The following is a 25,730-nucleotide window of genomic DNA, read 5'->3' on the forward strand; positions in this document are numbered from 1 at the left end:
ATTAAGGTTAGTATTCACACATCAATTGAATCAATATTTATCTTTTGATTTATGCTTATGACCACCCAATATTATTCCACTTTGTACATTTTTATCCTTCTGTTTTTACGGACTGGACCGCTATCCTATTTTATAGTTGAATGAGTCTATATTTTTCCTGTATTTCACTGTAAGAATGCAAGAAGAGACTGGTGGATCAGGGCCTTTCTAGTCCAGTATCTTGTTTCCCACAGTAGAAAATGCTTACACAGAAGCTTATGTCTGCATAATGCTACATAATGCACATTGATTGACTGAATCAGATGCCCAACCTTTTCAAAAAGCAATAACTATAAATATAAGAACGGTTCAACACAACAACCCGTACATAAAATCAATTTGGATCCAGGGAAGATATCAGCTGGGATAAAGAATTTAGAAGCCTTATTGAAAGAGGAACGTCTTTAGCATGTGCCCAAAAGCCAATGGTGAAGGCGTTTGTTTGCAATGCAAGGAGTGGGAGTTCCAAAGTGTAGGTGCTGCCACACTATAGATGTTTCTTGGGATGGTATCTGCAGGGTGCCATCTCCTATAAAACAGAGATATAATTTAGGTATGTAGGGCATGGGTTGGCAAGCTTTACCTCACCTGGGCCGGTTCACTCCAGTGGAGATCCTTCCGTGGGCTGGATTGCTCATGCGCCCACAATTTCCAGCGCCGTGGAAGTGAGTCCCCGCGCTGTGCCGCGCCGGTTCAGCACAGAACGCGGGGGCTTGGTTCGGGGGCGGCTCGGGGGCCAGTTAAATGACCCCCATAGGCCGCTTGTGGCCCATGGGGCTTAGGTTGCCTACCCCTGATGTAGGGGGTGAGGTGATCTTTCAGGTATGACAACACTTTGATGACTTGCAACCAGCAGATAACCCCAAGAGTGGTCTACAAGTCTCCTTTAGCTCACTGACTCATTGAAAGTCCCAACTATAATCCAAATGTGCTCTTAAATAACTACAGATATGCAATGTGTGGCAATGATAGAGAGGTTCCTAATCCACTGGCGCATGTTCACTTGTGAAACTAAAATTCTCTCACTATTCTGATAAATCACAGAACAAACGAAAGCCATAGGAACAAAGGTTCAAAGTTACACATTTCTGCATTATGCAACATTATGCAATGTTGACGGTTTTGCCCAATAAATTTCCAGCTGGAGGTTCCAAGCAAACCAGAAGTACTACATCTGCTGCAAGCATTGTATCACATGCAGATGCAGATGCTCACATCAACAGTACAGGCTCCAAATTTAGCGTACTGCTGCCTAGTCACAGGATTATGAGATTATTCCTGAAGGCAAAAACGGCTGGTAGTGACAGAAATGTGAACCTACTTGTTCACATTAATCTATCCTGATGCCACTGCTCTAAAGTATAACTGAATGTTCCAGTCAATTACTACCAAAGAATCAATGAATTCCTCAGAACCAGCCAAAAACCTGGCATACTGTGTCATCTGTGATAACAAGCAATGACATTACAGCTGCAATCTAAAAGTCTCATTTCAAATTATTTCTTCAACATTAAGACAGAACAAGTATCCTATTTTTAGACAAAACGTATTTATCTGCTCATTTAGAAAAATCACAAGCTTGCTGTCTGTCTTTTGCAATTAATCTATATTTGAAAGGAAAACCTAGTATTACTAGTGAATTTCTATCTATCAGTCCTCTTCAAACAGGCAGGTGGTGCCTATCACTAGTCTACTGGAACGCTAAGCAACGTGGATTGACAATGCGAATATTCACAGAGGTCTCCCCTTCTTCTTTAGTTATGGAAAGTTGCTTCTTGTACAACAACAAATCTGCAACAGAGCTGGAATCCTCCAGGACTATTTGTCTAATGCATCACCTTTTAGGCTCCATCCCTTAAGCAGGTGGGACAGTCCAGATGATCAGGTTACGGTAAGTGTGAAATGCCACACACACACCCTTTCTCAGGTAGGGTAGAAAAGAGGCAAACCGCCTGACGAAGCAGATTGTGGGCCACCAAAGCTTAGGCCATAATAGACGTGTTAATTCTATTAAGGTGTCACAAGACTCTGCTGCTGTTTCTGCTGCAAATGACAAAGATGGATACCCTTTCTGGGGGAAATTACATCAGCGGTGTGAACAGGGCTCACCAATCACATTACTCAATGAGTCCATAGAGGTTTCTCAATAAGAGCAGGAAGAGGTTTAATTGCAGAAGCAAGATATGACTGCCCTCCCCCTCGAGGGGACGGGGAAGGAAGAGAACCAGCTGCAAAGTAAAGAGACTGGAACACTACAAGTAGCTTCCAAACAGGAGAAAAATCAAAAGCCTTCCAGCTTTTTTAACTCCCTCCAGCTGATGGTGGAAATTTACTACTGGGAATTGAAACAGAATCATAGAGCTGGGAGGGTTGTAGAATCGGGAGGGACTTCAAACGTTATCAAGTCCAAACCCTGCAAATGCAGAAATCTTAACTAGATCATGCATGACAGATGGCTATCCAACATCTGCTTAAAAACCTCCAAGGAAGGAGAGTTCCCCACCTCTCATGGGAGTCCGTTCTACTGTCGAATAGCCCTTATTGTCAGAAAGATCTTCTTGATGTTATGCCGGAATCTCCTTTCTTGTAACTTCAATCCCTTGCTTCAGGTTCTATCCTCTGGAGCAGGAGAGAGAACAAGCTCGATCTACAGTAGTACCCCAGGTTACAGACGCTTCAGGTTACAGACTCCGCTAACCCAAAAATAGTACCTCGGGTTAAGAACTGTGCTTCAGGATGAGAACAGAAATCGTGCTCCAGCGGTGGGGCAGCAGCGGGAGGCCCCATTAGCTAAAGTGGTGCTTCAGGTTAAGAACAGTTTCAGGTTAAGAACGGACCTCCGGAACGAATTAAGTACTTAACCCGAGGTACCACTGTATCTTCCATGTGGTAGCTCTTTGTTGTTGTTGTTGTTTAGTCGTTTAGTCGTGTCCGACTCTTCGTGACCCCATGGACCAGAGCACGCCAGGCACCTCTGTCCTCCACTACCTCCCGCAGTTTGGTCAAACTCATGCTGGTAACCTCGAAAACACTATCCAACCATCTCGTCCTCTGTCGCCCCCTTCTCCTTGTGCCCTCCATCTTTCTCAGCATCAGTGTCTTCTCCAGGGAGTCTTCTCTTCTCATGAGGTGGCCAAAGTACTGGAGCCTCAGCTTCACGATCTGTCCTTCCAGTGAGCACTCAGGGCTGATTTCCTTAAGAATGGATGCGTTTGATCTTCTTGCAGTCCATGGGACTCTCAAGAGTCTTCTCCAGCACCATAATTCAAAAGCATCAATTCTTCGGCGATCAGGTTAAGAACAGACCTCCGGAACGAATTAAGTACTTAACCCAAGGTACCTCTTTAGATCTTGGTAGCTCTTTAGATCAGAGCTTTCCTAACTCTTTGTCGCGACACGTTAGTGTGTCGGCTGCAGTGTGTAGGTGTGTCACGCAAACGCTCCCTGCGCTCCTCCCAGAGCTGGAAAGGGGTTAGTTTGACCTCTGGGGTGTGTCGCCAACATGAAAAGTTTGGAAAGCTCTGCTTTAGATATTTGTAGATGGCCATCTTATCTTCCTCCCAGTTTCCTGTTTTTCAGGCTAAACATATCCAGTTCTCTCAACCGTTCCTCCTAAGGCTTGGCTTCCTGTCCCCCTTGATCATCTTGGTCGTCGTCCTCTCAATAAACAGAAACAGCAAAACTCAAATTACTTAGCACTGGGTAGGAAAAAAATCCTGTGGATAAGTTCTTCCATTTTGTGCCAAGTGACTACTTGGGGGTTGTGATTGTCGTGGAGAACATGCTTGATAAATAGACCCTCTGGTGAGCATTATGACAGATCAATAGTTAAAAATACAGATAACCAACAGCTACCATTACATCCTGGGCAAGGTTTAAAATGTAAAATTAAAATGACATTCCACTTGTGCATTATTAGATGACTACTTGCAAGTGCTCAACAGTGTTATTTATATATGAAAAATACCAACCCTTACTATGACACACTGATTTCAGTCCTCCTTTTTATACAGCACATAACACAGCCTCCAGGAGCCGTTTGATTAAAACAATGAAAAACATTTATTCTCTAGCCCCTTTGAAATGTGAAGCTATACAGAGAATATTACTGTGCAGTTCATCTGCTACAGGGTCCCAAAACAAAGCTCTTAATACTAATGTGGACAGCGTTTTTCTAATCACCGAGGCCCCAAAGGCAGGTTTGGAAAAAGCATCTTGAAGACAAAAGACCTTGGAAGTTACCCCATGAATATTTGCAAGCCATAACATAGGGCTGCAAAAGATTTAACAATTCTGTATCGCAGGCCTCGTGGGACTGAGCGAAGGAAGATCCGTACACGCTATTTCTATAGCAACGTGACTTCCAAATGTGAGACTCCGAGCAAAAGATATCATTTGCAGTAGTAAAAAAAAAATGTCAGTAGAGGAACTGTCAAGTTCCCAATCACCTCAATCCACCCTTTATTTCTGTTTGTGGAGTTTTGAATCAGATTTTATATACATATGTATAATGCCTATATATTTATGCTCTTGTGTATATGAAATATAGTGTGGTGGTCACACAATCAATAAACACCGCCACAGTTTTGAAGAGGGTCTTTTGTTTTGTTTCACTGCAGGCTACGTTTCATTATATTCAGTGCTTTCCAGTGGCAAAATAACATTTTACAAGGTAATCTCTTTATGTAGGTACCAGGGAGAACATGGTTTATATATTTTTGAATATTGCTTTTCAAACTAAAACGAAAAAGTCAGGTGTGTGTCTTTGCTTTTTAATCTGCGTACAGATGATTCCAGGGGGATATTATTTTTATACGGCAATGATGTCTAAATCAGGGATGGGGAACACTTTCCCGCCTGCTCCTTGGCAACGTTCTGGGGAGCACATGACAGTGATGGGAAGGATCAGAGGCAGAAGTGGGGGTGGCCAGTGACCAATGTGGGTGGAGCTACGGCCATTGACTTGCATTGCAGAGTCTCCAAGGAGACAGATGGGCATCTAAAGTGGAATCGCAGCTGTTGAGGAAGATAGATGTAATGCTAGAGTTGACCTCGCCACCAGTAATTAGCAAACAGAATGTAAAATGCAGGGTTTATGTTACCATCTCCTGTGAGAATGGGCAAACGGCCCTTTAAAAATGGACAAGTTCCAATGTGTTTTGTTGTTGGATCAACTTTCTAATGTGGACACACAAAAATCCAACCTTCTCTCCTCTTCCAGACACTTTACGTAGAGTGGAAACGGATAGTATCATATGTGAAATTGCTTTGGCTTTTTAAATGAGTATTAGAATTTCCATGATTTATCAGCTTATTTTTATCTACTGGCAGCAGACTCAACAGATCCTGCACTCCCATCTGGCTGTCCCTATTGCTCAACAGACACTGAGGGTATGCTTGCATTTCTAGATTTTAGCGGCTTGTTAGGCAGTTCCAAAAGTCCTACCTAGCAGCTTGTGACAATACAGTGGTACCTCGGGTTAAGAACTTAATTCGTTCTGGAGATCCGTTCTTAACCTGACACTGTTCTTAACCTGGAGTACCACTTTAGCTAATGGGGCCTCCCGCTGCTGCCGGACCGCTGCTGCGCGATTTCTGTTCTCATCCTAAAGCAAAGTTCTTAACCTGAGGTACTATTTCTGGTTTAGCAGAGTCTGTAACCTGAAGCGTCTGTAACCCGAGGTACCACTGTATGTTAGATAACTAGGGGACTTAAGAAAATACATGATAGCCTTATTTCAGTAGCAGGAGCAAAAGGCAGGTTTTCAGCACACAATACCAATCCATTTGTGAATGTTAAGGCCAGTGCACATTTGGTTTGGGGTTCAAATAAAACTGCATTCTGTTAGAAGTTCAGAGAAATAAGCACTGAGACAGAATAACGACCCGCCCCTCAGCCAAATAAATGCCAAATTATGGTATCGAAATAGACATGCAAATGCAAACATGTTCATTTGAATGATCAACACTCTTTCTTCTATTGAGTTCTCTTGACTAGTATTACACACTCTACGTTCCACATGAGCATGAATTCACAATAAAACAAAATATTGTTGAATTACTTAAACTAGGATTTACAGTGGTCCTCTCTAGAACAATATTGCTAGGGAAGAGCAGGAATTTTTAAGGGCATCTCCCTTCAAGCCATCAAAAGTGGGTTTAGGGAAGCTTTAAAAAGGGGGTGTATCAGTCTATTTAATCACCCACCCATCTTCTGGTCCCAAAGACACATCTTTGGACATACAACCAAACCGAGCAAATAATATTTTTAGAAGTGCGGTGTTCATAGTGACCAGCCATGAAAAAAAGCCAACCCTATTCCTCATCACTTAGATTTTCACACATAAATGATTTGAGAATACTGAGCAGCCAGAGAGATCTAGGATGACACCATTTTGCAGAGGGAGAATGAGCATGTGTCACTGAGCTATGAAACGTCTTCCTCTATGTGCCAAAAAGAAACTTACAATGTCAAACACAGAGACATTTTTTGGGGGGGGCATCTCCCAGAACTCCAGAAAATGAGTAGGGCACAAGAGCCCTTTGCAGTAGCAATGCTAATTCTTGCAGGGCAAGACTTATGCTTCCCTTTCCCTTGCCATTCTACCCTTGATCATGCTTCCCACTAGTTTACCCAAGGCAGGTCCCTGGCCTATAATTTCCTGGCATCAGTGTGTAAGATAAATTACTATTACTATTACTTGAAGAAACCAGAGGCCTTTCTCTTGGGTATGGTCGGCCAATTGGTGCCAAAGAAGGACAGAACATTCTTTATGTATGCTACAACAGCAGCAAGAATACTCATCGCAAAGTATTGGAAGTTACAAGAACTACCCACCTTGGAAGAATGGCAGATGAAGGTGATAGACTATATGGGACTGGCAGAAATGACTGGCAGAATCCGAGACCAGGGAAGAGAGACAGTGGAAGAAGATTGGAAGAAATTTAAGGACTACCTTAAGAAACATTGTAAAATTAATGAATGTTAGAATGACGTTGGTTTAGAAATTATGTGGTTTCTAGCGGTAATGGTTAAGTAAAGAAAAGAAAGGTTAAAAATTTAAATGAAAAACAAGGGTGAGGATTTGCTGAATTAATAATTGGAAATTGGAATACAGAAAGGGGAGGTACGAGGAAGTCGGGGAAGTAAGTTACAAGAAAATAAGGGATTGAAACTATACTTGTTTTTGTTTGTTTTATTGTTCTGTTTTGTTTTTATATAATCTTTGAAACTTCAATAAAAATCTTTAAAAAAAATAAAATAAATTACTATTACTCAGCCCAATGCCTTGGGAAGGGCAGGCTGTAACTCCTAACAAAGACCACGTAGCTGTGAGAAGCTTCTCATATAAAGAGGGTATGTTTCCTAGGGTTTTTCTTTTAAGTCGATTCATATGAGAAACTGCAAAGAGCATGCAGCCGCAAGAAACAAGTTTTTGTTTCTCTGTTTAATATTCATATTGCAAACTATTTGCATAAACGGTCTCTCCTCTCCATTAAAAAAAATTGAATCCGTTGGAATTTATAGTCCAGCACATGGAACATTTTCTCTTTCCCTTTGCATAAAATTTGAACTTGAACATGAAGAGAGGAAGGGGCTCTCCTTCACAAATTATGATAGATGAACTGATTGGCTAGCACTGTTATTGGCCCTTGGGAAGATCATTCATCAAATTTGTCTAAATAAGAATACAGCACAATACAAGTGAATGGATAAGAATAGGTATTCAGAGGGGAGCTACTGTAGGCAAAGGACAGCCGTGGATTGTTTATCAAAGAGGGAATTGCCAAAAAGGAGAGAAGCAGATGGCTGGATCATGTGACAAACCATACAAAGACACATTATTATCTTACTAATACATAAGATTAATTAGCCAATGCACACAGTATTACGGCGAAAGATAACACTGATCATTAATAAAGGCACGTAATGATATTTTATTATTCTTTCAAATATGACAAAAAAGCAGTCATCCCAAGGGATTGGGCCCAAATGCTGCCATGTGGGGATGGGGCAGTGTTTATGCACATCTCTTGTTGGGTTATCAATTCCTCCCATACTTCAGTCTCTTGCACTCCCTAAAAGGCCATTCCACAGAGTTCCCCATCTACAAGACGGATGGGGCTTTTTTGCAGATGGATACCCTATCTGAAGAAGCGTGCATGCACACGAAAGCTCATACCAAGAACTAACTTAGTTGGTCTTTAAGGTGCTACTGGAAGGAATGTTACACTAGTTTGCATCCAAGGCAAGGAGAACAAGCAAGCAAGATATTCCTGGTGCTTTGATGAAACTGGGCTACTTCATCTACAACTGCACACAAGGGATTCATAGACCAGGCCATCCCTGCGCTAGCAGGCTAACACCGTACACAAAGCGACAGAGGTCCAGACACCAGTCCCACAAAACATCAAATGGTTAAGTTCTACTTGCCTGAAAGGTACACATACAAGCTAGCCTTGTCTCTGTGCCCAAGAGACTATAGATCAGTCGTAGGCAAAGTCGACCCTCCAGATGTTTTGGGACTACAACTCCCATCATCCCTAGCTAACAGGACCAGTGGTCAGGGATGATGGGAACTGTAGTCCCAAAACATCTGGAGGGCCGAGTTTGCCTATGCCTGCTATAGATCTTGAATCATCCATCAATGCACACTGTTCGGGCTAGTCTATGTGTCACCACTATTTCATTACACACTGAAATACCAAAAAGTGAACACTCCCTGTCTGCTGACATAATTAAAAAAGGCAAGTTACCTTTGCAAGAATGCACTTAGTTAGAAGGAAGAGATGTGGTGCAGAGGAAGGGGCCAGGAGAGAAGCGTTACCTTTGCTAATTCTTCAATGAAGCACACCTGTGTAACTGGATCTCTTTTCATGGACAGTACTTTCCGCAGATGCTGCACCTGAAAAGGAAAGATGTCATTTTCAGCCCAACTCGCTTCTGCATTTCACGGTGCCCTCCAAACCGTGCCAAGCCAGAAGAGGATGTTTAAATAGCCAAATACCTGCCCACAAGCTGCACAGATTTGATCCATCAGCTTTTCCATATTGGTCCACAGAGCTGCTCTAAAGGCCGCCGTGTTTCCTGGTGTTGGCATAGATGCTCTTCCAGGGCCACCTGTTTTAAGAACAACCTGTCTCAAAAAACCTAAACGACAACAGCTCAACTTGGGGAATTGCTACACTTAGGATTTTAAATATCTGGATGCACAAGAAGGGATGTACTGGAACTGGTAGAGAAATGGAAAGAAAGAGGTCTTGGTTCAGAATGGTGCTAGAGCAGAAATGGGCAGCCTGTAGGCCTCCAACGTTGCTGAACACCAGCTCCCATCATTCCCTGATGGCTAGCCATGCTGGCAGGGGCTGTTGAGAGTTGGAGTACAATGACATCTGGAGGGCCACAGGTTCTGGGCTAAACTCCCAACTCTATGACTGCATAAAAGTCTTGGATTTATACCTAGGAGTTTGGGGCACAGATCTCCAGTGAGCCATGAACTCAGTGGATGGCTCTGGGCAAGTTAACAGTCTTTGGACCTCGTGAGGATGTTGCAAGGACAAAACAGGGTAACTCTCATATATACTACCCTGAGGTACTTGGGGCAACAGCGGAATATAAATGTGGCCAAAGTAAGTAACAGCTCCTTCTTCAGACATGGAGGCCTCAATAAATCTCTGCCAGCACACAGTGAACAGCTAAATCGCCACGTTTTTCCAATGCATGTTAACTAAAGGTAACCATTTCTGAAGTGTGTCCATATATCAGTGCATTTTTTATTACAGTGGTACCTCGGGTTAAGTACTTAATTCGTTCCAGCGGTCCGTTCTTAACCTGAAACTGTTCTTAACCTGAAGCACCACTTTAGCGAATGGGGCCTCCCGCTGCTGCTGCGCCGTCGGAGCATGATTTCTGTTCTCATCCTGAAACAAAGTTCTTAACCTGAAGCACTATTTCTGGGTTAGCAGAGTCTGTAACCTGAAGCGTATGTAACCCGAGGTACCACTGTATTTTGGATTTTATTTAATTTTGAAGTTCACAAACCACCCAGAGGATCTGGCTGATATGCAATATAGAAGTGTCATGAATAAATAAAGTTATATATTTGATATGTTCAGAAGTAGAACAGAAAGTCAATATTACACTGCTATTTAAACACTTTCACAAAAGGAGCTCCAAACTCCGTAGTATAGAATGGTAGAGGAGCTATTGCCTCCTTCCATTGTATTTTATTTTTAATGGGGAAGAATTATAAGCCCTTTTGGCACATGCCAAGAGAAATTCCAAGAGCTAAAGCAAATGTCATTTTAGCTATGATGAGGGTCACAAGTCTAAGCGCTAAAAATGCCAGCTGAAAGCGATGCTGTGCTATGTGTGTGTGTGTGTGTGTGTGTGTGTTTCTCAATTGGGGGACGTACTTCTGAGTAAATATTGTGCTGTTGCAGTTACTATGAGGCACCAGCTGTTGACATTACTTGAAATCTGGAGGGAAGGAGAATACCGTGCTGCAATATTAAGTACAACACGTTTGAAGTGAGAATGACTTGGAAATGGGCCAATTCATTTACCTCAATGTGACTTTTCCACTTCGCAGCTTGCAGTATTATCACATCCGAAGAAAAGAAACAGCTTACCAAACAGTAAAGTGTGATGAAGACGAATATGAACATGAAGAACTGTATTAGATTCTGCTTATGGGAATATAATGTCCAATTACCAGGCACTGTATTAATACAGAAGGGAGAAGGCATAGTACCTCTAACCGCTGTCTGAGAGGGCTGAGTCAAAACCTTAATATCCAAGGCATTGTTGATGTTCTCCTCCAAGGATGTGCAGTAACCATCCACAACGTTAGTGACGGTGACTTTCAAAGTGCCAAGGTTATAGAAAACCTGAAGAGCCGTTCCAACTTGGGTAGGATTCTAGACAGGAGATGGAAAGAGCCACAGAAAGCAGAAAGTGTCAGTACGTTAACCATTCATTCATTCATACGTACAGAATTTGCGTACCACTTAAATGTAAATGTGGGTAAAACCTCAGCGCCTAGGACTTGCCGATCGCATGGTCGGCAGTTCGAATCCCCGCGGCGGGGTGAGCTCCCGACGTTTGGTCCCAGCTCCTGCCAACCTAGCAGTTCGAAAGCACCCTTAAGTGCAAGTAGATAAATAGGTACCGCTTTATAGCGGGAAGGTAAACGGCATTTCCGTGTGCGGCTCTGGCTCGCCAGAGCAGCTTCGTCACGCTGGCCACGTGACCCGGAAGTGTCTGCGGACAGCGCTGGCTCCCTGCCTCTAGAGTGAGATGAGCGCACAACCCTAGAGTCTGTCAAGACTGGCCCGTACGGGCAGGGGTACCTTTACCTTTACCTAAATGTATATAAAACCTTGAAGTGGTTTACAAAGGATATAAAATATACATTCAAACTGTCAATAAAAAGACCAAAGTTAAAAGCAAGTTTTAACCCCCCCCCAAATATAAATAAAATAAACCTGTAAAATGTACATTACAAACTAAAATCGCAGATTAAAAGACACACCAACTTTACAGTTAAAAGATTGATTCCTTGTGTATGGGGAATGAACACTATAAGGCACTTGCAAAAGTTGTAGTTTTACAAACAAACAAACAAACAAACAAGCAGTTGAGATGGGATAAATAGCGTAAGCCAATACTCCAAGTAAACCGGTCCCAAGGCATTGGGAAAATGCAAATGGGACAGGCAGTATCAATAGCCCCAACCACCTAAAAGTAAAGGAATTACAGTGACCAATTCACAAGACAGTGTTCATCACAACACAACCCTGATATTGGTGAGCTCCAATAGACCCATTGGTTTCTACTAAGAAAGAGATGATTCAGAACTCTCCTACACCCATTTCATTCTATAATGACGTTTCTGAACATGTGGACTCTTTTCTCAATGGCAAATAAAGCAGTTAGACTGTTATCTCAGTAACTTAATAACTGGCATCCTGATCCTAAACACATCTGCCGCCAAATAAAGACTGGTTCCCGTAATCCTCAGACTTACAGGCTATTTTTAAAATGGAGTTCGCGTTCATTCTCTCTCATGCTGGTAAGTGAGATCACTGCCATACATTTGAACTGAGCTGTTTTGCATGTCGCAGCAAATGCTTATTTATTTCAGTGCAACTTATTGAATGAAAAGATCCTTGGATTGATGCTTTGCCGTCCTTTACAACAATGTCACAGGTACTGCATTCATGAGAGCACAACTCGGGGTTCCTTGGCAGTCTTCATTCCTGAAAAACTCAATAGCAATATAGCTAATCTTTTTACCATATTGACCTGAATATAAGCTGCACCTGAATACAAGCCGCATCTTTAAAATTGGAGGGGGGGGGACACAAAAAAAGGAGATTATATCCGAACATAAGCCACTCCATGTTACGATATAGAAGCAATGCAGCTGCAAACTGCTAGCTTGAAAACAAAACATGATGGGAATGTTGGGACTGTCTGTGGGAAACAGAGGGACAGTCAGTTCACAGGGCAATGCACCGGAATTAGCTCAGAGTGTAATATGAGCTCTTCCTCTTGTGTATGTACAGGAAGTAGAGGAAGTCTTTGTCACTTGACTGCTGGAGTTTGAAGAGAGCAGACATGTTTTCTGTAATGCTGCAAAGACAGAAATAAAAGCATGTAAATACATTTCTGTCTATCTCCTTTTCCCTGCCGGGGGAGCAGGAGGGAGGGGGTGTGTTCTTCCCACGTTTGGGAAGAATCGCCTATCGAGACCTAGCCTGGATCTTGCTGGGGAATGCAGCCAGGGAGGTCAACAGGAGACCAAGCCGGGTGCCTGGGAGAGTTGCCAGTTTCTCCTGATAAAAGCTTGATTTCCGACACTCCATTCCTCGCTGCTCCTGGCTGCGTACTGGGGGTGGGGGAGCCGCACTGCATTGCCAGTGAACTTTCCCCTTTCTCACTCTCTCCCTTCCCGGCTTTGGGGGAAAGGATGGGGACTACACACAGGGCAGTCGCCACTTTTCCACGCTCCTGGCACTGTTTGCCCTGCGCTCCTGGCTGCATACTGTAAGGTTGCGAATATAAGCTGTGCTTTAACTTTTCATGGTCGGAATTTGGGGGGGAAAGTGAGGCTTATATTAAGGCCAATATGGTACAGTGGTACCTTTGGTTACAGACACTTCAGGTTACAGATGCTTCAGGTTACAGACTCCGCTAACCCATAAATAGTACCTCGGGTTAAGAACTTTGCTTCAGGATGAGAACAGAAATCGTGCTCCGGCGGTGTGGCGGCAGTGGAAGGCCCCATTAGCTAAAGTGCTGCTTCAGGTTAAGAACAGTTTCAGGTTAAGAACGGACCTCCGGAACGAATTAAGTACTTAACCTGAGGTACCACTGTATTTGCAGCCACCCTGACGAAAAGGTTGGCTCTATCTGACAAAACCCTCTCCAGGAATTCTTCACAGGTCTCACTTTTTTTGGAATCTCTTGCTGGGGACAAAAAGCTTTAATGATCATGCTGCTGTGACTAAAACCAAAATGCCTCCTGTGTTGCTTAGTAAAAGCAGCAGCAGCAGTTTCAGGGGGGGAAAACCCTCTTTCAAGAGATCACTGAAAGAACACACATCCAGTGCCTCAGCGGGGCCAAAGCACAAAGGGAGCAGAGCTACAGTCGATTTCACATGCACACATACCTGCGCATGCAGAAGTATCACATACGGACTTTCTCATCCCCCGTTAGAATAACAGAACTGCAGAGTTTGAAGGGACCCAAAGGGTCATATAGTCCGAAAAGGATCTAGGAGTCTTGGTTGACCACAAACTTGACATGAGCCAACAGTGTGATGCGGCAGCTAAAAAAGCCAATGCAATTCTGGGCTGCATCAATAGGAGTATAGCATCTAGATCAAGGGAAGTAATAGTGCCACTGTACTCTGCTCTGGTCAGACCTCACCTGGAGTACTGTGTCCAGTTCTGGGCACCACAGTTCAAGAAGGACACTGACAAACTGGAACGTGTCCAGAGGAGGGCAACCAAAATGGTCAAAGGCCTGGAAACGATGCCTTATGAGGAACGGCTAAGGGAGCTGGGCATGTTTAGCCTGGAGAAGAGGAGGTTAAGGGGTGATATGATAGCCATGTTCAAATATATAAAAGGAAGTCACATGGAGGAGGGAGAAAGGTTGTTTTCTGCTGCTCCAGAGAAGCGGACACGGAGCAATGGATCCAAACTACAAGAAAGAAGATTCCACCTAAACATTAGGAAGAACTTCCTGACAGTAAGAGCTGTTCGACAGTGGAATTTGCTGCCAAGGAGTGTGGTGGAGTCTCCGTCTTTGGAGGTCTTTAAGCAGAGGCTTGACAACCATATGTCAGGAGTGCTCTGATGGTGTTTCCTGCTTGGCAGGGGGTTGGACTCGATGGCCCTTGTGGTCTATTCCAACTCTATGATTCTATGATTCTGCCATGCTCTCCTCAGCGGGTCTGTGCGGAGGCCCTCCTTTCCCTAGGAGCTCGATTATTTACTTTAGAAACCTTTTCAGGGACTAAACACACACACTCTTCAAATGTGAGCAGGGGCTTCTTCATAGCAACGTTAAGAAGCAGAGCACTTTACTGGCAGCTGCGGTGGCTCCTGGAGTTTCTGGAGCACCAGAAACGGCTTCCAAAAACCCGCAAGAGCAGCAGAAGGTCACCCAGCTGAGTGCTTCCACATCTCCTAAGCACAGAGGAAGAATCTGGAAGAGCCACGAGGCCCTGAAACTGCCAGAACAGCGTTCCATGGCCAACGTTACCCTCAGTCCACCACTTTCACATGCAGCACCGAGAAAGAGGAAAGAAATGAGAGGAGGCAGCAGTAATGTGGAGAAAGAGGGAGGCAGCAGTGAGATGTTAGAAAGCGACTGGAAGTGGTTTCGGGATACTGGGAGAGACGTGGTGGGCTGGATGGGAAGGCCTGGCAGGTTAGGTTTGGCCCATGGACAGGAGGTTCCCCGCCACTAGTTTAACATGTACCACCAACACCTGCGGGACGCGGGTGGTGCTGTGGGTAAAACCTCAGCGCCTAGGACTTGCCGATCGTATGGTCGGCGGTTCGAATCCCCGCGGCGGGGTGCGCTCCCGTTGCTCGGTCCCAGCGCCTGCCAACCTAGCAGTTCAAAAGCACCCCCGGGTGCAAGTAGATAAATAGGTACCGCTTTATAGCGGGAAGGTAAACGGCGTTTCTGTGTGCTGCTCTGGTGCCGGTTTGCCAGAGCAGCTTTGTCACGCTGGCCACGTGACCCAGAAGTGTCTGCGGACAGCGCTGGCTCCCGGCCTCTTAAGTGAGATGAGCGCACAACCCTAGAGTCTGTCAAGACTGGCCCGTACGGGCAGGGGTACCTTTACCTTTACCAACACCTGACTAAATGAAACATTTCCCTGGTTCTCAAGGAAATGAAAGAAGGCCCACAACATGCAATCTCTAAATCAGGGGTCAGCAACCTTTTCCAGCTGGGGCTGGTCCACCGTCCCTCAGACCTTGTGGGAGGCCGGACTATATTTTGAAAAAAATAATGAATGAATTCCTATGCCCCACAAATGACCCAGAGATGCATTTTAAATAAAAGGACACATTCTACTCATGTGAAAACACGCTGATTCCCAGACCATTCGCAGGCCAGATTCAGAAGGCAATTGGGCCGCATCCGGCCCCCTTACCGGTAGGCTGCCTACACCTGAACTAAATCATGTGCTAATTAAATTGAACTAAAGTGGGAGCTGTGGGCACACTCTATGAAAAGCAACTGTCCCCTCTATCCGGAATCGCAAGCATTTCTTAAAAAATGGTATCTAACAAGCAGGCTTCCTTTTGAAATCCTATTGAATTTGTTAAATTTGTTAAATTGAGTAAGCGTTGTTCTGGCAAAATCTTTCCTTTCCCCCTGAAATTCCAGCCTTAGAAAAAGTTCTGTGTGACTTGAAAGCTTGATTCCAGCATTCCATTAAAAAGAAAACTGCAGTTATTACATGATGGCCTAATCACGTACTACTCTCATCATTTGATGACTTCTAGCAAGAAAACAATTACATCTCCACAGCAAGGCAGGTTATTGATGAAAGGACATTTTAAAAGTGTGATAAAAAGGTAAAGGGACCCCTGACCATTAGGTCCAGTCGTGACCGACTCTGTGGTTGTGGCGCTCATCTCGCTTTATTGGCTGAGGGAGCTGGCATACAGCTTCCGGGTCATGTGGCCAGCATGACTAAGCCGCTTCTGGCGAACCAGAGCAGCACACAGAAACGCCGTTTACCTTCCCGCTGGAGCGGTACCTATTTATCTACTTGCACTTTGACGTGCTTTCAAACTGCTAGGTTGGCAGGAGCAGGGACCGAACAACGGGAGCTCATCCCGTTGCGGGGATTCGAATCGCCGAACTTCTGATCAGCAAGTCCTAGGCTCTGTGGGTAAAGGTTATTAACTGTTTGTAAATGTTTGTAGATTGCAATCCACCTACAATCTACACTATATGCAATTTTAATATAGTGATCCCTATGGGTAACCAAAAGTTTACTAACAGCTGATTAGTAGCATTCAAGCTCTTTACCTACTTTGTCAAAAAGTCAAAGAAATAATACAGGAGCATTCCCGCCCCCTCCCAACCAATTCCATTCACACTTATAGGGAGAAAGACAAACTTAGGGTTCTCATTTACATTAATGATTTGAGCAAAGATTAATATGGAGTACAAAGATGTAATCTTGTGCATGTGGCATAAATTTCACCAAGAGCACTTCTGCCTCAATATGCAATTATTCAGAATTTAATGAGCAGCCTGGAGAGAAAACAAGATGGAGAATGTATAGGTCTAAAGGGGATCATGCAGTAGAATAAATAAGTGAAATCAGATTATCAACCCAAGGAGAAAAAGGAAGAAGAATTATATTATTTTCCCTTTGCGGGACCTCAAGGGTCATCTGACAGAGTTTTGACTCTGCTGTACACAGATGTGGTCTACTAATGCTGCACATGTAATCATAGCTCACCTAATTTAATTACTTCAGAACCTGTTAACAATCAAACAGTCAACAGCCCAAGACACAAATGGAATTACATAGACTGGGGGAGAAAATAATTTAACACAATACATCTTATCAGGAAGGGATGAGCTTTAACAATTATAAACCTTATTTTTGAAATGAGCCAGAGAAATACAGAGGTTGCCAGATTAAATTACTGGAGTAAACTACACAGGAATATAAATCAATGGACGAGGCAAACAAAGCTCTACTCTTTATGCCTGGTAGGAGTGTGTGTATTTCATGTAAAAGCGGGGAGAATTTGAGGATGTGCTTCATCTTTGGTGAGGTGAAAGGTCAGGAAATATTGGTCAGAACTTGGGTAGCAGCAGCTACTGCATAACATCACAACTCATAGCACTGGGCTGCTTTCGAAAGCACTTCCAGGGTCTAGTGCAATTATACAAGAAAGGGACACTATTGCTAAAACACAGAACTACAATGTCATTCCAAGCTATGACTAGTAACTAAATGATTGGAGATGAAACACATATAGGGACGCGGGTGGCGCTGTGGGTAAAACCTCAGTGCCTAGGACTTGCCGATCGCATGGTCGGCGGTTCGAATCCCCGCGGCGGGGTGCGCTCCCGCCGTTCGGTCCCAGCGCCTGCCAACCTAGCAGTTCGAAAGCACCCCCGGGTGCAAGTAGATAAATAGGGACCGCTTACCAGCGGGAAGGTAAATGGCGTTCCGTGTGCGGCTCTGGCTAGCCAGAGCAGCGATGTCACGCTGGCCACGTGACCCGGAAGTGTCTGCAGACAGCGCTGGCTCCCGGCCTATAGAGTGAGATGAGCCACAACCCTAGAGTCTGTCAAGACTGGCCCGTACGGGCAGGGGTACCTTTACCTTTACAATGTCATTCCAAGCTATGACTGGTAACTAAATGATTGGAGATGAAACGCATCTTAAAAGCAGCCACTAAAGAACAAGCTATGCCCATGCAGACCCAAGCACATAATTTTTGGCGATGTGTTTTTGCTATATTTATACCACCTTGACTGCAGAGATGAGACAAGGTATAAATTAATTAGTTAGGATGATAAATCAACATGAAGCACAGCAGACAGACCTGCCTGCTTGCCTCATGTGGGATGCTAAGAGAGTTACTAATTATATTTCTCTTTGGAATTGGGGTGAGGAGTGTTAATAAAAATCTCATTTCATTGAACATCCAGCTGCGTATTTGTATTTCATGTAATGCTAAGATGATTACACAAACTTGCCTTCATGAATAAGCTGAAAAAATGTGTTTGTTCATCTATCTATAAATAGACACTGCTCATGTCAGGAAAGTCTTTGTGTAGCTTTTAGATCAGAAAGGGATCCTACTTTTAATACTCTCTAAAGCAATATCTCTAAAGCAGGCTGTTAGCCAATATTTCTTAGGGAAGCTCTCTCATTCTTAACATTTTTCAGGCAGTGTGCCCGGAGCAGTGCAGATTAACCCCTGGGCAAAAAGGAAAGCAAATCTGGGCAAGACTAGGACATGGAATATATATGCAAGCATTTCCCAACAAGTTCTCCAAGAAAATCAACTGCTAAATTGAATAAAAAGTTTTTTTTAAGTTACTATAAATAGTTAAAACAAATATTTTTTAAAATCAGTGATTTGTCTGATATTTTTAATCACAAAAACAGATGAATGTTGTTATGATTAAACTAGAGAGGCTTACCTATTTTGCAGGTGGGGGAGGAAAGGAAGGTATCGCAAAAGTAGAGTGGGGGGAATGGAAGGAGTTTTGGGAACAATGAATTCTTACACATGAATACTGAAGCACGAAGAGGTATTTGCTAAGCAGCATGGAAAAGAACAGACCAGTATTTGCAAATGCCCCATTATCCACTCCCTAAACCTTTCGTTCTAAATTTGAATTTATGAGTCACAGACACCTACTACACAGACATACAAACCATGCCTCTCCATTTTTGTTGAAAAAGTGACATAAAGGCTTGGGAGTAATAGGATGGAGAATCTCACTAGCCTGAGAAGAAATGAAAAACACTGGGAAACAAATGAAATCCTCATTGTTCATTTAGATTACACTAACCAACATACATAGGGCAAAATGGCCTTATCAATTCATGAAAGCAAATGAAAATGTACTTTTACAGTTGGGCTGTTGACTGAAGGCCGACACATGACTGCATGATTGTTTTCAATTCACTGTCCCACACAAGCTGACATTCCCACTCAAACTGGGGTGTAGGAACTGGTCTTATTCATTTCTGTTTTATTTATTTGGGTGGGATGAAAACGTAGAACAAACAGCATATAGCTTGAACTACAGGTTTTGGTAAAGTATCTTAAGAGCTGTCTCCTCCTATACAAGTCCATGTGAACATGGAGGTTAGCTCCTGAGGCTCTGTCCCTCTACCACAGGGGTCAGCAAGCTTTTTGGGGGGTGGGCTGGTTCACCACACCACAAACCTCCTGGTGGGCAAAAAGGGGCTGCTTTCAGGCTGCTCGTTCCTCCTCCTCCTCCAGCAATGACAGCGGCAGAGGCGGTGGCAGAGGAACAGCAGCCCGAAAGGACTACTTTCAGGCTGCTCGTTCCTCCGCCGCTGCCGACAGCCTCTGTCGCTCGCAGTGGCGGCAAACAACTTGCTCCAATAAGGGGCTGCTGGAAATGTGCCCCCTTCCTCCTCTCGGCCACACGCAGCCGCTGCTCGCCCATTGGCCAGGGCGATTGGCTAGTGATTGGCTACACCAGGAGGAAGGAGGAAGTTTCACCGTGGTGAGGGAGAGGAGGGAAATGTCAGCGGGGGGGGGGGGGGATGGCGCCCGCGCCTGAAAAACAACAACCACAGAATCCCCACGCCAATCCACGGAACCGGCCATGGGGCTTAGGCTGCCGACCTCTGCTCTACCACCATGAAGGACTAAGGCAAAGATGGAGAACATGTGGCCCTGCAGATGTTGCTAAACTTCAATCCTCTTCATCCTTGACCATTGGCTATTCATCCTTGACCATTGGCTGGGGAAGATAGGAGCCTGAGTCTAGCAACAACTGAAGGCCATAGGTTCCCCACCACTGGACTAGGCCTTCTTTCGTGTGGAGGGCTGCCTGGCTTGCCTTCCGGTGGGAAATTTACATTTTTCTATTTTGGCAGGCTTTCTAGGAGCTGTATTTTAATAGTTTGCTGAAGTATTTACATATTTCAAAACTTCTGATTGCTTAAACGGTCAGGATAAATCAAAGATGGGGAACCTTCCGGGGTGCATGGGATCTCCCACCGGGGACATGGGAGATTTGGTGCTTTGAAGTCCTTTAGTTGGGACCTCAAAGCAAGTAGAAGATAGCAAGGTGCTGCTAAAGAGAACATTTCTGCTCCTTCTTCCTTCTGAAGGAAAAAATACCCTTCTAGTTAGCAGTGCACTGTTGACTGCTACATGTGGGGCCAAATGAAGCAGGTTTAGGTGCAAGAGAGCTCTCACATGTACCTAGGCTGCACAGCATCACCCTCACATCGTATCAGGGATCCTGCTCGCGCCAGGCAAGAGGAACTGCGAGCAGCCAGAATTATGTGTGACTTCTCGGAGGACCAGACCGCTGATTTCAAGGCGGCTTTCCAGCTCTTTTACAGAACTGGAGATGGGAAGATCCTGTACAGCCAGTGTGGCGATATCATGAGAGCCCTGGGCCACAATCCTACCAATGCTGAAGTCATGAAAGTTCTGGGGAACCCCAAGAGTGATGAAATGAATGCAAAGACACTGAGCTTTGAGCAGTTCCTGTCCATGATGCAGACCATTGCCAAGAACAAAGATCAAGGCTGCTTTGAGGGTTATGTGGAGGGGCTGAGGGTCTTCGACAAGGAGGGCAATGGGACGGTCATGGGAGCAGAGATACGCCATGTGCTTGTCACCCTAGGGGAGAAGATGACCGAGGAAGAAGCAGAGATGCTTGTGGCCGGCCATGAAGACAGCAATGGCTACCTTAACTATGAAGAGTTGGTGCGGATGGTTCTGAGTGGCTGAAGACCACCTCTAGCTTCTCCCGAGAACCTCTTCCAGTTTATCCTTAAAATGTTTGTGCCTTTTTATCTGTGTCTGAAACTACTTTTGGTTCCTTCTTTCTCCAACCTCTTGGTTTAGTCCTTGAGGCGAGGGCTAAGGAAAGGAAGAAAAAAGCATTTGTCTGAAGGGGGTGTTCCTGAAGGGCAGGGAAGCAAACTGCTGGCTTGTCTTGCATCACTTTATTTCCAGAAGAGTTCAGCTTATTTCCTCTTGGTTGCTTTAATAAACTGTTCCCAAAAATGTCTTACTAAAAAAATAATAATCAGGGGTCCTGTTCAGCATTGGGTATTGTTGTGAAACAAAGTTCCCTGCAGAAAGCTCTCTCACACCTCCAAGACCAATCCTGCTACATTGGCTACATGATCCAAGTACGGTTGTATGAGCTGATGGGCAGGCGAGCATGATAGGGGGGAAATTGGACCCCCCCCCCCAGTTGGCCAAGATGAGTCAGATTAAACAACTCAAAATGTAGGAAGATGGCCCCTGTTAAGTATTAACAGTTTTAACGACATGCCTTATGATGTATTTAAGTGACCCATTTTAAACCCTTTTTCTGGGATGGTCAGAAAGGGTTTTAGGCCCCACAAAGTCTGCCAGATTGGGTAGTTGGGAATTATGCACCCTAGGCTCCAACAGATATTCTTGTTTCATTCATATACCTTATGACAGTGATGGCCAAACTTGGCCCTCCAGCTGTTTTGGGACTACAATTCCCATCATCCCTGACCACTGGTCCTGTTAGCTAGGGATCATGGGAGTTGTAGTCCCAAAACAGCTGGAAGGCCAAGTTTGGCCATCACTGCCTTATGAGGTAATATCTAGCTCCAGAAAGGAATTTTGGTGGCCTGCCACCCCTTAAGAACCCAACGGTTGCTCATAAGACCGGTAGTTTGGGAAATGCCATAACCTTTGTAAGATGCCTAGATCACGAACCCTTTTGATAGTACAACCTGGGCTCTTAAGACTATATGGGAGATTACGGCTTTGAGAGAAGCTGAGCATGAAAGCATTTTCTGACATTTGTGAACACCATTTTTCTACGTGTCTAACGATTGTTGGATTTTCTATGCTTTGTATAAAAGGTAAAGGTACCCCTGCCCGTACGGGCCAGTCTTGGCAGACTCTAGGGTTGTGCGCCCATCTCACTCAAGAGGCCGGGGGCCAGCGCTGTCCGGAGACACTTCCGGGTCACGTGGCCAGCGTGACAAGCTGCATCTGGCGAGCCAGAGCCGCACACGGAAACGCTGTTTACCTTCCCACTAGTAAGCGGTCCCTATTTATCTACTTGCCTCCGGGGGTGCTTTCGAACTGCTAGGTTGGCAGGCGCTGGGACCGAGCGACGGGAGCGCACCCCGCCGCGGGGATTCGAACCGCCGACCTTTCGATCGGCAAGCCCTAGGCGCTGAGGCTTTTACCCACAGCGCCACCCACGTCCCCTTATGCTTTGTATATGAGCCAGTAAAACACACTGGAAAGATCACAGAAATGCACCGAAGATTAATTCCAGTACTGAACTCACGGATCTCTAGCCCTCGGGGGCACAAGTTATGCTGCTGTCAATGACCTGTTTTCCCCGAGTGAGTTATTTAAGTCCAACTTGTAACATGCCATATGGACAATTTAACATAGTTAAAACAGAATCCCAACTTCTTTGTTTAATTATGCTGAAAAAGAGGGAGGGGTGAGATCAAGTACTGTCCTCACTGAGTATCTGCCTATCCCAGTCCTCCTCCCCAGCTCTACTGTCAGAGTAGATGCTGAAAATCTGGCAAGCAACATTACTTTTTAAACAGCTCATGATTCTCTTTCGTTTGAAATGCTGTTGTCGTGACAGGTTTCTGTGGTACTTGCTTGCAACAGTCGCTACTTTCGCCTTCTCCATTTCTATTTTAAAAATGTAACTTGTAGCAACGACAACAGAAAAACCTAATTGGGGCGTGTGGCTACAGAAGCACCGAAAGATCAGCAGGGAAACAGGGGGGAATTACTTCAAAAAATGCCAGGGGGCGAGCTGTTCACATGCAGTCCACTCCTCTCCTATTGCAACTTATAAAGAACTCGAATAATTTCCAAGTCCCAGATTTCCCCCATGGGTTTCAAGACTCTAGTAGAACATCGCAGAAAGGGGATGGAAAATTAGACCATATGAAGAGTTGAAAGACAAATTAGATGGATGGATACAATATCATCAAATTAATGCACTGTGGTATGACCATAAAAAAACAGGGATGAGTGGAAAAAAGTCCAGATACCAGGTGGAAATCTTAGAAAGTAACACTAGACTTCTATCCAAAATGTATAACCAACTGTTGGATTGGGAAACTAAAGATGAAGAAGTGAAAGGAGTCATGGTCAAATGGGCCAGAGACCTTGGATATAACCTGGAATATGACAGATGGGTAAAACTTTGGAAGAGAGGTATGAAGTTCACAGCATGTGCTGCCCTGCGAGAAAATATGGAGAAAATGATGTATCGTTGGTACATCACCCCGGCAAAACTGGGGAAGATGTACAAAACCGGAAACAGCACATGCTGGAGATGTAAAACCAAAGAAGGAAATTTTTTCCACATGTGGTGGACATGTGACGAGGTGAAAAGATTTTGGGGACAAATTTATGATGAGTTAAAGAAAATATTGAAATACACCTTCCCCCAAAAAACTGAAGCGTTCCTTTTAGGTATGATCGGAGAGGAGATTAAAAATGAAGACCAAACATTTTTTCAATACGCAACGGTGGCGGCCAGGATTTTATTAGCGCAAAACTGGAAATCTTCTAACACCCCCACCGTTAGAGAATGGCAAATGAGACTATTTGAGTATATAGAGTTAGCGAGAATGACACAAAGAATTAGGCATCAAAAAAATGTGAAGTTAAAGAATGATTGGAACAAATTTTTAAGCTATATTGAAGTTAATTTGGGAATTACTAAAATCACAGTGGACGGAATCTAATACCTGCGATGTATAGAGCTAATATAATACAACTGCAGAAAGGTTACAAGACTACCTAACCCAAATCCGAGATGGAAGGAGGTCAAATGTTTGTAAGTTTGTCTGTTTTGTGTTGATATGTGTTATTTCGATTGTTCCGTTTTGTTTTTCTTTTGTTTTTCTTTTTTCTTGCTTTTCTATATCTTTTAAATGTTTGTGCGTTTCTTTTTTTGTTTTTTCGATGTAGCTTTTTAAGAACTTAATAAAGAGGATTTAAAAAAAAAAGACTCTAGTAGAACATCACAAAGGGACGCGGGTGGTGCTGTGGGTTAAACCACAGAGCCTAGGACTTGCTGATCAGAAGGTCGGCGGTTCGAATCCCCGCGACGGGGTGAGCTCCCATTGCTCAGTCCCTGCTCCTGCCAACCTAGCAGTTCAAAAGCATGCCAGCGCAAGTAGATAAATAGGTACCGCTTCGGCGGGAAGGTAAACGGCGTTTCCGTGCGTTGCTCTGGTTCGCCAGAAGCGGCTTAGTCATGCTGGCTGTACGCCGTCTCCCTCGGCCAATAAAGCGAGATGAGGGCCGCAACCCCAGAGTCGGTCACGACTGGACCTAATGGTCAGGGGTCCCTTTACCTTTACCTTAGAACAGAAAAGCATTCACTGAAGCCCGTGACTGCAAAGGAATATGGAGTAATTTAAAGATAGATAAGGACAGACATCTATCTAACATAGATGAGGATAGAGAAGGGTTGTAAGGGCAGCGGAGGGGGACCTGAAAATTCCCCAGCCTCCCCCCCACCCCCGGGCTTCACCTTTCTAGATATGGAATAGTTCATACATTTGGGAATGATCAGAATCCACTTAGTGCAACCTGGACATTTAAGGCTAACACTCACAGAAATATTTGGCCGTCAAACTTGTGCATCTTTGTAGAGGAACTTAGATATATTTGTTTTGCTTTATTAGATGGCTACTAGATTAAAGGGACGCGGGTGGCGCTGTGGGTAAAAGCCTCAGCGCCTAAGGCTTGCCGATCGAAAGGTTGGCGGTTCAAATCCCCGCGGCGGGGTGCACTCCCGTTGCTCGGTCCCAGCACCTGCCAACCTAGCAGTTCGAAAGCACTCCCGGGTGCAAGTAGATAAATAGGGACCGCTTACTAGCGGGAAGGTAAACGGCGTTTCCGTGTGCGGCTCTGGCTCACCAGAGCAGCGATATCACGCTGGCCACGTGACCCGGAAGTGTCTCTGGAGAGCGCTGGCCCCCGGCCTCTTGAGTGAGATGGGCGCACAACCCTAGAGTCTGTCAAGACTGGCCCGTACGGGCAGGGGTACCTTTACCTTTACCTTTACTAGATTAAAAGAGGAAAAGAGATGCGGTTTCTATTAATAATTTGCCCCATTGATTAGAACAGGGGTCAGCAAACTTTTTCAGCAGGGGCCGGTCCACTGTACCTCAGACCTTGTGGGGGGCCGGACTATATTTTGAAAGGGAAAAAACCCAAAAACAAATAACCCAGAGATGCATTTTAAATAAAAGGACACATTCTACTCATGTAAAAACACGCTGATTCCCAGACCGTCTGCGGGCCAGATTTAGAAGGTGATTGGGTCGGATCCAGTCCCTGGGCCTTAGTTTGCCTACCCATGGCTTAGAAGAATGTCCAAAATTCTAGAAGACTGAAAACCAGAGACTGCAAA

General features: G+C 44.6%; 1 protein-coding gene and 1 pseudogene across 4 annotated transcripts in view; one reads left to right on the plus strand and one right to left on the minus strand.

The window, feature by feature from the left end:
- Positions 1-25,730, minus strand: part of COG5 (component of oligomeric golgi complex 5) — a 163,158-nt gene that overhangs the window by 55,943 nt on the left and 81,485 nt on the right. For all 4 annotated transcript variants that reach the window (XM_077935793.1, XM_077935794.1, XM_077935795.1 and 1 more), the window contains 3 exons: positions 10,794-10,959; positions 9,048-9,160; positions 8,868-8,945 (listed from right to left, as the gene is read on the minus strand). In XM_077935793.1, coding sequence (XP_077791919.1) covers positions 8,868-8,945; positions 9,048-9,160; positions 10,794-10,959 — 357 coding nt within the window. The remainder of the gene's footprint in view (positions 1-8,867; positions 8,946-9,047; positions 9,161-10,793; positions 10,960-25,730) is intronic.
- LOC114605834 (myosin light polypeptide 6 pseudogene) lies at positions 20,603-21,359 on the plus strand (annotated as a pseudogene).

The sequence above is a fragment of the Podarcis muralis genome, chromosome 10 (genome assembly GCF_964188315.1).
Source record: "Podarcis muralis chromosome 10, rPodMur119.hap1.1, whole genome shotgun sequence".
Lineage (NCBI taxonomy): Eukaryota > Metazoa > Chordata > Lepidosauria > Squamata > Lacertidae > Podarcis > Podarcis muralis.